Genomic DNA, 16,717 nt, shown 5'->3' with positions numbered 1-16,717 from the left:
TAAACATTTACACAGACTGCTTTTACCTTGGCTGACACTAGTTTTCTTTACATTGGAACAAATGATTATCAAAAATAAGATGCACCAGAGAAAGCAGTGGAAGAGGGGTTGGAGGCAAAACAAAAAAAAAGAAAAAAAAGATATACATGTCAGTGCTGTGGATGCAAACCAGACTTGTAACTTGGCATACACAAAGAGAAAGCAAGATGATTGGAACGGTTTCTGAGAGAGTAAGAGTGCTGAGAGATGGAAATAGAAGGGTGTGTTTGATTGGTTCCACCTGGTTGGGAATGGCAAAGGAAAATAAGCAGGATGTGAGTGTGACTGTGTTCGTGCACAAAGGTGTAAGGCTAACAATTAAGGTAATGGCTAGGTCTGGTATCATATGGCAAAACCAGAAAACGGCACTGTGTGTATTCTCATGTGTGTCTGCTGATTTAAACAGCCCAAACTGCAGCTTCATGGCTTCACTTCTGAGACTCAATAAACTTGTTTTCTTTTCTGCTTCTAGAACAGCTCAGGCTTACTGTGATCTGAATGGTGTTTTTTTCCCAACATAAGGATAGACACATCATTGTTTTTCATCAACAACAACAAATGATTATCATACCAAATCTCATCAATCACATTTACTCATTGGGATGCCACAGGGGAGATTTGCTACAGTAGTCATAGGTCTTAAGACTGCAGCTGTGTAAAATACACACAAAGCGGGATAGCTCCCCATGATCTCCCCACAACAGCATGAGCTGACAGTATCCCAGTGGCAACTTTGTCTTTCTTTGCTTCATACGCTTGTCAGTCCCTCTCCAAGGACTCCCAGAGGACTGTGTGCAAGTCTTAGTGGAACCAGATGGCCCCCATCTTAGGTATTCAGCTGAGGCAGTGTAGCAACAGCCGAGGAGGTGTCACACTCGCTGCTAAACGCACCCTGCCATCGCCACCAACACCAACACCAACACGCACGCACACACACACACACACACACACACACACACACACACACACACACACACACACACACACACACACACACACACACACACACACACACACACACACACACACACACACACACACACACACACACACACACACACACACACACACACACACACACACACACACACACACACACACACACACACACACACACACACACACACACACACACACACACACACACACACACACACACACACGAGAAGGTGGGGTTTTGTCATTCTAAATATGGTTTAAGTTAAGCCTGTCTCTATTGTATCTATGAATACAAGTATGTGGAATTTGATTGTTTCAGAATGTCTGTATCCTGTTTAGTGTACATGTTTTTGTAGATGTAAGTTATGGGTATGACTAGTATGTGATGGGAGACGTAATGTGTGTGCACACCGCTAGTATGTGTGCATATCTTTATCAGCGCAGACAAGCAGTTAAGTATGTGGCTGGTGAGCACTTTGCTGTTGTCAATTTCCTTTCAAACGCCAACCCAGTAGTGTCAAGGCAGATGAGTTTTCACTAAGACAAAAAAAGATGGTGGACAAAAGGCTTGTGTTTGTATGCATGTGTAATCAACAGGGACTTGCATGAGCCTGTTTACAGTATGTGGAAGGCTGCTATTGTGAGTGAAGAATGATGTCTATTTGTACACACGTTAAAATAGTTCATGATCATTTGTGTGTTTATGGAGCTTCATGACCCTTTGTTACAGTAGTAAGCATGTACCCAGGCAAGCATTACATTAGTGTATAAGTCATCCATGTTTGTTTAAATGTATCTTATTATATTTATGAGTGGTAGCAATGTTGTTCATGCAGCTGTATTTTTCCACAAATTAGATCAACAGCTTTCCAGCCAAGTCACCCATCGTGGCGACCCATTTTCTGCCTCCCCAGATCCCATACCACAACCCCTCTGTTTAGTCGGGATGTGTCTCTTGTGCCTTGTCCTATATCCTATAATCCTTTGCCCCTGTTCCAAGAACCCAGGTTCAGCTATTGTCCTCCTCACCTGTTCTACACTGCCAACTGTGAGCAACACCCCCTGTTGTCTCCCTTCATCTTTGGCCAACCTTTCTCATTTTATTCCCTTATTTGTTCCTCTGGTTTGCTCCACTTCCATGTCTACATTCATTTCCTCCCTATATTCAATCATGATCCATTTCCCTTCACCCTTAACACCTTTCTCAATACAATCATTTTGTGTTTTCCTTGGATTAAATGACATATCTCTTCTCTCATAAGTTCTCTCTATACTATTCTGATAAAAATTAAAGTGGACCTATTATGCTATATTGGAAACATATATTGTAGGGCCATACCTATACAAAACATGTCTAAAGTTTTGTAATGTGATCTACCAAACAGATCAACCATTGTAGCCATGCCTCATACTGCTCATCATACCCCTCTTTTGCAGCCCTGTTAGAGAAACGCGGATTTTGGGTCCTTAGCTTGAAAAAAAAAAAAAAGAGGAGGCGGAGCTAATGCCTGATCAGAATTATCCCGGAGATAAAGTTAAATTCTTCTTCCTAATGCATTAATGCCTTAGTGCAAGGGGGCCCAACCTCATTAAAGATAAAAAACAGAGAGAATGTACTGCTCTCTTCATCTGCTGCTCGTCTTGCACCTTTACCCCCCATCATCCCCACTTTCATGCTCTTGCATGGGCAGGAGAGCTGCTGTCTTCCTCTAGGCTCAGGAGGAAACCTTGTTGAGCAGATTCCAATAACTTTTCATTTTCCCTCTGCCCCTGTGGACCGCCTGGGTTTGCCCTGTGCTCTTTCACACACACTCACACACTGTGTACAAGCACACACCATGTGCACATGCCTGGGCTTGTAGTGGTCTGCTTGTTCCCTGTTTTGTTTTTTTCTGTCTGTGTCAATTGTTTATTTTTAAAGGATGATTTTCACAGCAATCCATACATACATTTGGTTCTGACTATGAATAACATATGTTAAATTAACATAATTTGAAGTTGGTGCTTAAAGCACAAATCTGGTGAGTCATAATTGGTCGTGTCCTTAAATGTACTTAACATAAGCTTACTGCTTACTCAATGTACATCAGTCGGCTATGGTATAAGTAGAAGTTCATACATTTCAAAATGTATCAAGTTTAAGGGCACCTGAGGCACTCACCCACACCCTAGTAGCACCCACCAGCAAGCTTCCAGGATGGGGGTGTGTTGCTAACAATAACCAACCCAGGATGCTGGGCCAGGCTTCCAAACGCTGGCCCAACACCCCACCCCACCACATTGCCTGTGGATTTGACAGCCAGGAAGGCCTAGCTTGTGCACTGCCAGCCAGCCAGCAATAGCTCAGCTTCATCCAGCCTTGGAAACATGGCAGATGGCGGCAGGAGAGAACAGAAGAGAAGGCAATGTGTGTGTGTGTGTGTGTGTGTGCGTGTGCGTGTGCGTGTGCGTGTGCGTGTGCGTGTGCGTGTGTGTGTGTGTGTGTGTGTGTGTGTGTGTGTGTGTGTGTGTGTGTGTGTGTGTGTGTGTGTGTGTGTGTGCATGTGTTTGTGTGTGTGGGTGACTGTATCTGAGGCATACAGAGACAGGTAGAACGAAAGAGAAAAAGTGGCAGTGTTTGACCACAAGCTTGCCTATAATACAATCCTCCATGACCTCTAAGCTACAGCAGAAAAAACAACAGGAACAAAGTGTATATATACTGTAGCAACGAAAAAAAACCTTTTATATATTGCTGAATCTAAACTAGCACGTATAGGTACAAATCAATAAAAAGCCCACAAAGTTCAGTGGTTGAGTTATTTTACACCTGCTTATGTGTGAGAGTGTGTCTGCAGACACATCTGTCCACCACTGTGCCCTGACTATGTGTGAGGTGACCAATCAATCTTTTTCATCTAGGGATCCTATAGGTTTCCATCACGAGTAAATAGCGGTTCAGCTCTTTCATGAATAGAGAGCTGATTAGTTTCATCCAATTGATGGATCCTTGATATGCAGCCTTCACACTGTCCATCTGCTGAAGTGAATATGGGTTATTTTAAGCTGTGTAGTGCAGCTGCACAAAAGCTTTAAGAGATTATCTACCACATTTTCACATATAATGTGGCTTCTTTAGAGATAATGAATCTAACAATGTTATCATATAAGGGCTCAGCAAATGAATGTTTTTACCAATTTCAGGTACAGATGTACATTTTTAGATGTTTCTAAAACAGAATTGAATATAATTACTAAGTTTTAAAGGAAAATCTAGTACCAAACACATGACCCAGATGAAAATGTTTTTTTTATGTCACCACAAAAAACCTGAGGAGCTTGCGGACATCCACTTTAATGATTTATATTGTAGTTAGGCCCTCTGCACACTTTTTCATAATGCAGGACTCACCTCGGATGATGGACAGCTTGGCGTTGACAGTAATCTCGCCCTCGGTGTTCTCAGCAACGCACTCATAGATGTTCTCATCCCGCGGTGCTCTGAGAGGCTGGATTCTGAGTACGGCGCCGGCACCCTCGTCAAACTCAATGGTCTGTGGGGTAAAGCACATAAAAGGTTAGGTTAGAGCAATGTGGGAAACCCATAACAATACTGTGTTGAACTTAAGTATGCCTCTGAAAGATGAGTTATGATGTAATTATTTTTATTTGCAACCGAGAAAATGAAGCAGTAGTTGACTGAAAGGTTTTCCTAACAAGATACCTTTGTTAGGAAAGGTGAAATCTTTCTATTTCAAAGCATATGGGCTTTATATATATTCAGAACTGGAAGGAAACACACACACAAACGCAGAGTGAAATCTCTGTGTGTGCTGTGCTCGCGTTTTCACGTTTTCATCTCTTGTTTTATCTGCAATTATGCCCTCTGTTCTCTGTAAAGCCGTTGTTTTGAATCTTGTTGAAAGCGCTCTTCAAAAACAATTTCAGACTACACTCAGAATGCGCCTATGAACACCGAGTAGAAGAAAACTGTAGTCATAATAAAACTCCCCTTCAAAAATGAACACATCATAGAAGAGCTACTTAAATATGAACACCCTTCATGTTTGATTTATCAAGATATAAGATATAAAATCGGAAATGTTAAAAGCAAAGTGACAACACTTTCATCTTTACTCAAACCTCATTTTAAATTAGGAACATATTGTATTGTATTATTGTTTGCCAAAGCATAGTAGTTAATACAACTGAAAACATGTGAGGAGCCACAGGTTTGATCGTCCTGGAAACCATATCCACATGTCGTGAAGTAGGAAGCTAACTAGAATTTAAATGGTGGCAATTCTGAACCCATTAGCCCTTCTTAATAATACATATAGCCAGTCATTTAGCAAATCTGTTTTGCTCTAATTTTAAATGGATGACTTGTTTTAGAAGATGTTCATCCTGTCTGACAGTCTCAAAGAAAACCTACTTTTCCAACATCTATCGTTCTTCACAGGAACTTACATCATCCCGACGAAGGCTTCACTACTGAGATCTCTGAGCAAAGCATGACTTTGAGACACAAGTACAAATCTTCAGCCGCCCTGCTGCTTCACTGCTGCACATCTCAGGGCTGAGCCACTAATTAGGCTAAAAACACTGCAGAGCATGGCATCATGATCGATATCAAAGCAGCTGTCGAGAGGGCAGAGCAGGGAGAAAAATCACAACTACTTCAAACCCCCTTTACAAATGTTTAATTTCATGCTAAACGAAGGAGGGGAAGCGTCCGTTCTGGCAGGCTCCATCACGCCCTTGGCTTTGTTTCCCACTTAGCATGCAGAAGCAGAGAACGAACAAACACAATGTGTCTTTTTATTTTTGTCCTCCGTTGAAATGCTGCGTCTCCCACTGTTGATGTTGTTGTCATTTTTTGGGGCTTTTTAGCCCCCTCCCCTGTGGTTGCCTTCAGACTGCATGTCTATCTCTGTGCACCGCAGTCGTTAACGAAAGCAACTTTTTAATTAAGAGACATTGAGCATCAATCAAGACTTTTAGATAAGCCATCTGGGAAGCCTGCCGAGAAGTGAACAGCAAACATCATGAATAACGCACAGACAGACGCATTCACACAGACAGGGCGCCATGCAGAAAAAGAACCAGTCCTGTACAAAATGTGACAACCAAGACAGAGTCAGTGAATCGCAAAGAGAACAGAGAGGGATGAATGAGAGGGTCTTCATTGCGTGACTGAGCGACTGTAACCATTGGTGAACCTGCACATTGCTCAGAGGTTAGGGAGTCCTGTCCATGAGAAATTGGTAGTTGTTGTCGAAAACTCTATGTGAAAAGTATGAAGAAAGCCAACAAAAACACCCTTTTATTATGTATTCTAAGCCAGTCTGGGAACTCAGCTGCAACAGAAGGCTCTGCCTGTGAAAGTGGTATAGGGCAGCTTTCGAAAATCCTGTGTAGGCTGATGGTTAAAAAAAAAGGGACAAGTTTGATTTTCATTGTATACGTATTGCATGTGATTCCACTGATGTAGTGCAGCAGGGGTCTTCGACTCACCTCTATACGCTGGGAGTTGACCTTCTTGCCTTTCTTGTTCCAGCTAACCCTTGGTTTGGGGTCTCCCGTTGCCTGGCACACAAAGGAGACCACGCCCCCTGAGACGCCAATCTGGTCTACGGGAACTTTAATGAACCGTGGCGATACTAGAGGAGACAAGGCAAGGACAGACAGAGAGAGAGAGGGAGAAAGAGAAAAATACATTAGCACATAAGACAAAGTAATTGGGAGTACATTTCTGAAACGACACGTAAAAAAAGGCCTATTTCCACACACAGAAACACACACATGTCTCTATAATACCACACACTTTCCACTCCACAAACCCTTCCTTAATAAAGGTTCATCTTCTTCTCCTCTGTCTTCTTCTTTACCTTGTTCACACTCAATACCACCACACACCAACACACAAGTGTTGAACCGTCAGGACCTTCAAGGTATTCAGAGAATACCCTGGAATATTCAGATAAAACAAACAAAAAATCAATTTAATTATATGAATAAAATGTATACAAAATGAATAAATGAGAATGGTATCTGTGTTGTTGATCTGTAATAATACAGTGTTACATTGATTTGTTTGTCCTTCTCGGACCATGCACTACGCATTTCAGTGGTTTTGTGTTAGAAAAGAAAGCAACCAATCAGATCTTGTTCTGGGTCTCTGGGTAGAATATCATTCAAAGGTATTCTACATCCTTGATAGAATGCCCTGGCCGTTGCACTGAATGAGAGCGTACGTTTGGACTCACAGTTTGATCAACCAATCATATTTTGATTTGTAGCCAATGGGCGTATTCTTTCAGAGTTTCCCTCGGCTCCAGGGTACTCTAGAAGGCCCGCTAGTTCACTGGCTCGAAACAGAGGATCTAGATGAATGCCACGAAGCAATTCATGCCGTTTTATTGTTTTTAACGTTGAAATGACAAGTGCAACAGGTGAAGATGAAGTTGTTGTGGAATTGTTATGAGTACCCTTTTCAAGACGACAATTCAGTGAAAAGACGGACATTATCATGCCGCGGAGGGGGGGGGGGGGGGGGGCGGCGGGGAGTGTGTGTGTCTACAGAAGGTCCAGTTGTGATAGACACGGTTCGCCACTGCCACACACACTGATTTGCAGCTGAGCGATGTCTTGGAATACAATAAATGATGGGAGATAGCCAGTTTGAATTTTTGTAGAGACACATAATAAATAGCTAGATAGACAGTTGGAATATACAGACAAACAAGTCAGATTGCTCCCTATCTACAGCGAGTTAGAATCCTAACTCTGGGATACTTGGGATTCGGCCATTGAACCGGTCTCTTTTTCTGTGACGGCAGTTTTTTGTTTGTTTTTTTATTAGGCCACGTCGTTATCCTGAATCCTCCCCAGCGGTACACACTTGGTTTGAATTAAAGAACGTTGCTTTCCCTCTTTGAGTACCTTGATTTCAGTGCAGTGTAATTCTGTATGTAAATCAATCACAGCGCCGTGAATTGATATGCTAATGTTGTGCCAAGATGCTGATGATTAGGAGCTCACAGATCTCTCCATAGGGAAAATAGAATCTGGCTACGACCAGTACAATAAACCCCTCCAAGAAAAGGGCATTAAGCAGTGAAAAAGGGTTGTGCTCTAATTTGACATTTGACAGTGTTCAGAAATAAGTGATTTAGCTGGTTAACAGAGTATAGGATTGACACAATCAGTTGTTCTATTCTCAATTTCACCACGCACACTAAAAATCTTAGCAATCATATTTTTGAGAGAACTCGTGGTGCTTGGAATTGTAACTCGTGTCTTGGTTGCAGAAGGTTAAAAACAACAAGCCTGATAGAAACAGAGATAAAGAAAACAGAGTCTCCTGGGCAACTCGTTAAATCTGAATCATACAGATATGTGGAGATGATCAAACGGCCGGCGCATAACGTCAAATTAATAATTAAGGGACCAGGGGCCGACACCAGTCTCCAGGCGCCGCTAAACACATATGAAGGAGAGTTCCTGCATTCATTATCGGGCGAGGAGAGAGAGTCACTATTCTAGAGAGGGCAAGAAATAGAAAACCTTGTAATAAAAGGAAGAAGAAGAGTGAGTGTACTGCCTCAGGAAACAGAGGGTACTGCATGCTAAGATTATCGCCGTCATTTGACAACCAAAATGTTTTCTGGAGGAGATATTACTCCATGTCAGATACATTAACTGGTTTAACTGGTATGTTTTCACAATTTCCTCAAACTGCTAGATGTTTTCCAGTTGAAGAAACTCTCTAAACTAAGGATGAGTGCACATCACAACAAACAACAGAATGTTTTCCTGCCCTGCTTACAAGTGTGCGCCAATGTGAGACACACTTAACCTCGAGTTTTACAAGCTTAGATGTCTGCGAATGCAAGATTATCGCTGAAAACATTATGTGCTCATTATGCTGTCATGGTCAAATGAAGTTAACAACTAAAAACGACTTCAGTCTATAGTCAGCAGCCTTGGTTGCTCACCTGCTGATGAGCAGATCTACTCTTATCTTGCTTTGATTATTGCCTCTTTTGGTTTTTTTCCTTGGTCATTTGGGGCATATGTAGCTAACAGGAGTAGGGGGTTATACAATACAATGCCAGGTTTAAAGTTGTAATTCCCACAGTGAACACAGTATTGTAAGACTTTAGAATTAATTAATTATATGGTTCATAAATGCATCATTCTGACAGGCTGTGACTGTCGGACATTGACAGACAACGCGCTTGGCTAAATAAATCAGCCAAGGGGCAAGGATGAAACTCTTCAACTTTTAAAAGAAGTATTAAGGACTGTGTAGTGAGAAATCATTTGAAATGTTGAAAATATTGATTCCTGGCCTTCTGATGGTCAAATGAAAGTGTATTGATTGTTAGTTACATCCTTGAAAAATGTTTAATCCCATATGAAATCTTACTCGAAGAAAAAATTACGTGTTTAATTCCAGGATATTTAGGAAGGCCTTTGCAACCTGAAACTCCTCTGTTAACAACGTAACATAACGTATATATTATTGATCATGTAAGGAAGATATTTAGGTGAGGCCAGTTTTGATAATGGTTTGTAGTGCCAATAGGAGAAGCTGCTGTTTCCAGTTTTTATTCTTAAAACTTAACTCAAATGTTGCTCAGTCCAAAATGGATTGAACATACAAGAAATATGAAATAAGACATAAGAAATTATAAATCTGCAAAACAAGTCTATAATTGAAGCATTGGCTGAAGAGGTGTTCTCCACCTGTTGCATATGTGTTTTAACCTGTATTGTATCAATAGGAGGTGAATCTTTAACACAACTGACTTTCTTCAAATGTAATACATGTAAACGATTACTCACCAGAAAAAAGAGCCCTAAAATAAATCAAATTACACTTCCCAGGAGTACATATTCTGAAGGTTGCGGGGTGATATGAGCACTGCAGCTTTCATTAGCATCAAGTAGTAGATCTGTATTTTTCTGCTACATACAATAATCCCTTTTGGCTTTTTACAATCTCAATTTCCATTCTGAAACCGAACAACACAGCTTTACACAACACAGCTCCTCTGCATTTGACCTCCCCTCACAATGTGCCCTCTGTCGAGACAGAGGAAGGCTTTACAAAGAGCAGGCCTGTGGCAGTGGTTCTGCACAAGGCCAGCACTCTTTGATTAGTTTTCCCCTGGACCTTTCCACATTTCCAACCAGTCGCCTTTTTCCTCTCCTGACTCTTGATTCAAAGGATGAAAGAGATGTACAGTACAATAAATGTTCCAGCCTACATGTGTGTTTATGTCTAGACGGACTCAGGATTGTCTGATAACGTACTGAATATATAGTTTCCAAAGGACGTTTTTTAAAAGCTAGTGAGCTAGAAGTATGGTTGAAATGAAACACATTGAAAATTAGTGGTTGACAGGAAGAGGAGTGCAGGAAAAAGTGATGAGGTCGGTAGGGGGTAAAGCTACAGGAGAGGAGGTGACAGGAAGTTAAAGGACTAGACAAGACATTGTGAAGAAGGGCCGGACAAAAAGTGTTATCCATATCATAAAAAAATAAACAATAAAAAACGTTCCTGGTTTGTATTCTTTCTTCTGCATCAATTTCCTCCCTCTCCCAATAGTGGAAGATTCTTACTGATACATGCCAAACACTGTGCCATTGAACTATAAATGATATCTTCTTCACAAAATATTTACTTTACAGTATATTATGCACTAATCACGCACACTGTTAAGCAAAAGAATAAGATTGAATAACCAAGCTGTGAGAACAAAAAACAAAAAGAAGGAAATACTGCAGTAGAAAGCGGGAAGCTGGTCAGACAGTACCAAGTTGCGTGTGAGAGACAAAATCCCTTTAGGACAACATTTATATGCTTTGTCTATTTTAGATTATTTTAAGTGAGTTTAAAAATTGTTAGAACGTCATCAGAATAATTTAACTTCCAATGAACCTAGGTTGGGTAAAGGGTAGAGACAATGGCTCTGGGCCAATGGATGTCTTCTATAGAGCAATCACTACAGGTATGCAGTGTGTGATTGTGTGAACTCTAATGAGCATAATTAACCTTCTTTTCAATTTTCCTCAGCTGTGTGCCTCTGGGCTTCTGCTGCCAGTTACCGTTGACTTTAAGGCTTTCTTTCTTATGGAATTTGAAACTTGGTATGTAGCCAGTAACAGTAATTGCAGGGTAGAAAAGGTTGAGTGATGTTGAGGATTAAACTGCTTCAAATTCCAGTGAAGGATGGCATAGACCACACTATATGTGTACATAATAAGCTTATTCAGAATAGTTCATGCATTGGCTGGATTCAGAATCTACATCATAGAAACAAAAAGTTGACAAAAAGTTGACAAAATCTCTCCTTTTGTAAGGGATCAAAGATGTGGCTTTCCTGTAATACGGACTCACCCTTTGAAGGTGCTGTGTGCAGCATCTTAACCCTTAGATGCATAAGTGGGTCTTTGTTGACCCGGTGAGGTGGTTTTCTTGAAGTATCTTTTTAATTCCATTTTTTTGTCATTTCATATTCCAGCTATTCCTCAAAAAACATGTTTTGGATATCATGCCATACAAATTTAAATGTATACATTTTAAGAAATTGTAGTTTTTGTATTACTACCCCAAGCTTCCATAAGTCGGTCAAAAATGACCCGCATGCATTTTCTATGGAATTTCGTGTTTTTTTCAAAATGTAAAAAACATTTCTAAAATTATAAATAGTGAAAGATTAAATATAAAATATTTCTAGTGTGAACCAAAATATAATACTATAATAATTGTATACAAGTGATTTTTCTTAACCAAAATGACAAAAATGGTCCTTTTTGACCCACTTATGGAAGAGTGTAGGGTCCAGTCACTCGTGCATCTAAGGGTTAAAGGCCACCTATTATGCCAAATCCACTTTTTCATGTATTTTACATAAACATGTATCCCCTCTGTGTAAAGAGATTCTGAAAGTTTCAAGAAAAAAATATTCTCTCTCTTTCTGTCCTGATCCATTTATATAAAAACCTGTCTGAAAATGAGCTGATCAGATTTTGGCCACTTTATGATGTCATAATGATGTTTTTGCTTGTGTAACCATTAGCCAATAACCAACCAATGTAACCTCCCCCCCCCCCTTATCACCTGAATCTCCTCCTAGAGCACAATTGTGTTCTTTTTAACCAAATATCTTACCAACCAATATTTTTCATCTAAAGTAACAGACAGAGAATCAGCACTTTGGAAACAAGGCTGAAAAAGAGGGGATTATGGGATGCTGCAATGATCTGTTTGGTATTTTGAGCAAAACACTTCAGAGACATGTTTTGTATATATCTGATACCTATAATATATTGATGGAAAACAGTATAATAGGTGACCTTTAATGTGGACAAACTAGAATGTACTCTGATTTGTGTGCACATAGATCAGTGTTACCCAAAGCACAGAACTTTTGAGGTTGGATTCCTGTTGACACCAATTGTACAAATGTATTCACTTTCTTTTGCTGTAAGGTACCTTGTATAAAAGTCTCCAAAGGCTGTGCGTACTGTTAACAGAGATGACATTGAAAGGACATTGCACCCGCAGTGGCCATTTGTCCCTTCCACCTAAGTCTCTCTCTATTCCCTGAGCTTCCCTCAGACAGACTGAGGTACGACACTGCCCAGATAAGCACACAAGACCCGTGTTTATCTGCCTGGCAGGGGGGGGGGCATGGCCTGAGCTAAAATAACCAGCAATGGGGGCCAGCTATCTTCACAAGGCCCTGAGAATAGAACAGATCATCACAAACACGACCATCTAGCAGGAGGGGGGAAAAAAGCTCACACTGTGGTGCACACAGAAGTTTTTTTAGCTAGTACAGCTACCACCTGCTACTGGCCGCTGCCGCTGTTGGACCCGATAAGAAAGGATACACCAGCTATGTGATTATAGAGTGGCAGAGAGTGGGAGGTGGATGTATGAATATGAGACGGTTCCATTTACACTTATTTTCTGTTTTCATTTGGAGGGGGTGGACGAGGGGGGATGGTACAGGCTTTATGACTAATACAATAATTGATGGAGAAAAAGCTTCTTGGGTCATAAATTGTAGCCATTATCCACTGAATTAGCAAAGTGGGAGACAAAATGACGCACATCCATTCAGTGATTTGCACAGAAAGGCCGAGAATTGGGGAAAAGGGCACTATCCATCTTGCTACAAATAGGTATCTTTACAGCACATAGAAACAATTTTTCCCTGCAGTGTCGAAAATAAAAATTGGTACTATTAGTGCTACTGCTAAGAGCAAACTAATTTCGTTTTCTCCTGCCAGTCATGTGGCAGTATAGACAGAGGGTGCGGCAGGGTAAGTATGCAGATGACAATTACATAAATGTACTTTAGGTTTAACTGTCATACTCGTAGCTACTCTGGATAAGAGCAACTTGTTTGCCGTGTATAACCTATTATTTTTCCTATATTTTCCTCCCACTATTTTATCTCAACAGACCTATCCTTTGCCTACTAACAAATATCATTGTCTGTCTTTTTTTAGAAGTTACAAAGTTACAAAGTGGATGAGAGCAACATGTGTGTGTGTGTGTGTGTGTGTGTGTGTGTGTGTGTGTGTGTGTGTGTGTGTGTGTGTGTGTGTGTGTGTGTGTGTGTGTGTGTGTGTGTGTGTGTGTGTGTGTGTGTGTGTGTGTGTGTGTGTGTGTGTGTGTGTGTGTGTGTGTGTGTGTGTGTGATTTAAAGTGCATTTACTACTTAATCCTTGCTGAGATCAAATTTAATTTCCATATTACACACAGCAGACACATGACACACACTCTCATGACCGTCTGCTTGCATAAAAATAAACAGCCAATAACTAGAGAACAGATACATTTGCCAACATGGGTACACAAATCTATTTTACATGTTCAGTCTAACGGGAACGTTGGATATTTAATATTGCTTTTAATATTATTTATTTTGGGACATTTCTAAAAGAAATCCCCAGGTCAGAAGAAAAAGAGCAAGTCAGATGGACTAACAGTGCAGACAGTTATTGCCGATCTACAGCCATGATTTAACCAGCTTGCAGTATCTGCCTAACAGCTATCCAAAAAGACTCAGCAGGCTGCTAAACTGCTTGCCAGTCTGTCCTGAACCTGACAAAAAACTCTACCAGCCATCACACACACACACACACACACACACACACACACACACACACACACACACACACACACACACACACACACACACACACACACACACACACACACACACACACACACACACACACACACACACACACACACACACACACACACACACACACACACACACACACACACACACACACACACACACACACACACACACACACACACACACACCCGTGCACCCACCCTCCAGCCCTCAGCAAACCAAGCCCCGTCAATCAGGACCAATTCTAACAGGCTGCCTGGGCAAGTGCCATCTCTATGGAAACCAAGCCTTTACTCTAAAGCTGTCCTGCTTTGTCTCTCGTCTGGAGGTTTTCACACGCAATCACTGCCAACAAAGAAGGCTGTAAAAAACTTGAACCGGGCGAGAAAAAGAGAGAAAGGAGTGAGAAAAAAGGTTGGTCAGTCTGTCACCAATTTCTGATGGACATTTGTGATAAAGATGGATAATGTAGTGGTATAAACATAGGCCAACTTAGAAGATGAACAACAGGGCTAGCCATACATTCCACAATGTGGTATCTTTTATGTGATCCTCTATCGTATAAACCTCCTTTTGTAAGAGGGCAGTCCATTTATGTATCAAAAAAAAGAGTGGATGGCAAAGAAAAGAGATATAAGTACCACAAACGCTGCGGCTGCACACTACCTATGGACATGTTTAGCATCTACAAACCTAAAAAAAGAGCAGTACACCTTACTTGTATAAGTGCAGCTGTAATACTGTGGTTGTGCTGATTTCCTGATACTGCTTAAATGCATGATTGAAATTAGCTTTAAAAATAATAAAGTCAAGATTTAAAAAATGTTTTACTGTCTACATTAATCTCAGCTGTAGCCATATTGCACAGGGCGTGTTTGAGTCAGGATTCCTTACCTTGGCTTAGTAAGGGTAAGTGTTAATGAAACAGCTGCTTTTCCAATTAAAATATAAGGAAGAAAGGCTAATTGGGACTTGCTCTTGGGTCATCTGGGGTGCCATGCAGTTGTGGAAGCAGTCACAAAGCGAGTTTGTGCCGCCTGGACTGTACAGGCAGTTCCCACTGAAAATGGTCCATCTTGTAACATCAAAACATTTCCTAAAATTATATTTCCTTGCAGCAATTTAATAAAAAGGCAGGATTATTGTTGCCTATTGAAATATAATTCAACTTTATTGAAGAAATTGCATTTTATTCCTACGAGTCAAAAGGCCCCATTTTCAATTATCATCACATCATAACAAGACAATTCTCAAAGAAATTGATTTCCACGGCCAAGACATTCAATTATGTGACACCGCTTGAAAATGATTTTAACTTGTTTTGAGAAAACAGAGATCGAGGGGCTCAGTGGTACATGCAATGAGTAAAGATGTGACGTTTTCGTTCAAACCATTCCCCATTGCATCATGCAGTGGGCCATCTATGTCGACTTCACTCCAAGCAAACTCGCAGGGCTCAGGCTTCTCAGTCCATGAGGGACTTGTGGCAGGATATGGAAACCCAGTATAAAATAAGTTCTGCACTGTTTGTACCCAGAGGTGAAAAGCTTTGCCGAGCCACACTGCTGTCCCAGCGAAGCTGCACTTCTAAAAAGAGTGGCAAACTTGTAATATGCACAAATTGGTCCCATTGAAACCTTTGTTGAAGGCTAAAGAAAAAAGTAATACACGCTAAATATCCTTCCGCCAACTGGAAATAAATAGGCTCAATTCCTCAGTGAGAGGGAAGGGAAATTAAACCTAAGTGCGTTTCTGGTTTCAAATCACAGAGCACACTCTGAGGAGGTGGAATTGGAACAATTTTGTGTCATTTAGAGACTAACGTGAGGCAATTGACACTTGTTGGCTCATTAAATGAAGAGGGCAGCTCCAATTGCTTGAATTGTTATAGGTCGGGAAAAAAAGGACAAAAATAAATGAAATAGAGATCAGACAATCTTCTTGCTCAATGCTAAGAGTAAAATAAACAAAGAGAAAAACTGTCTTTGTTTAAAAAAAATGTTTTCCTGCATTCTCCATACCAAGTGAAGCAAGGACACCTGTGTAGTCTGAGAAAAGAGGTATGAGAAATTATCGGACCAACTGCCCGGCATTGAATCTCTTTCTTTGGTGGCCTTCAAAAACCTTTGAAGATATGAATTGTTCCTCAAAGCATTGAAAGCCACCTTGGTGATGTGTTGAATACCTCTATGTTGAAGGAAAAAACTGAGGGATAGTGCCTTCACGCACTTCAATCACTCCTATCGTTCTGTCAAAATGAGTTCATATAACATCGCTCAAACTACTGAAGCATGTTACTGAAAAGAAACTGCGAAAGAACGAAGATGGCAAAGAAAAGAGATATAAGTACCACAAACGCTGCGGCTGCACATTTGGAGGACAGCTATTTGATCCATTCTGCTGACCAAAACGTTGCTTTTAGAGGTACATTTAATAAAGTAACTTACAATGCCAATTTCTTCCTGATACGATCGCCATACCATGCTATCTTTAGGAACCAATTTGAGTGTATGGTGTCCTAGTATCTCTTTGTATTGAGTCATATGGACTGCAGCTGCCCTGTTATTGAGGGTTTTGTAAATTCT

General features: G+C 40.8%; 1 protein-coding gene across 15 annotated transcripts in view; it reads right to left on the bottom strand.

Annotated features, from left to right (window-relative positions):
- The window catches only part of ptprsa (protein tyrosine phosphatase receptor type Sa), a 220,099-nt gene that overhangs the window by 102,759 nt on the left and 100,623 nt on the right, over nt 1-16,717 (bottom strand). For all 15 annotated transcript variants that reach the window (XM_079656641.1, XM_079656637.1, XM_079656650.1 and 12 more), the window contains 2 exons: nt 6,475-6,620; nt 4,370-4,511 (listed from right to left, as the gene is read on the bottom strand). In XM_079656641.1, coding sequence (XP_079512767.1) covers nt 4,370-4,511; nt 6,475-6,620 — 288 coding nt within the window. The remainder of the gene's footprint in view (nt 1-4,369; nt 4,512-6,474; nt 6,621-16,717) is intronic.

The sequence above is a fragment of the Notothenia rossii genome (genome assembly GCF_949606895.1).
Source record: "Notothenia rossii genome assembly, chromosome: 1".
Taxonomy (NCBI): Eukaryota; Metazoa; Chordata; class Actinopteri; order Perciformes; family Nototheniidae; genus Notothenia; species Notothenia rossii.
The sequence above is the reverse complement of the archived record's forward strand: the minus strand, read 5'-3'. Positions and strand labels throughout refer to the sequence as shown.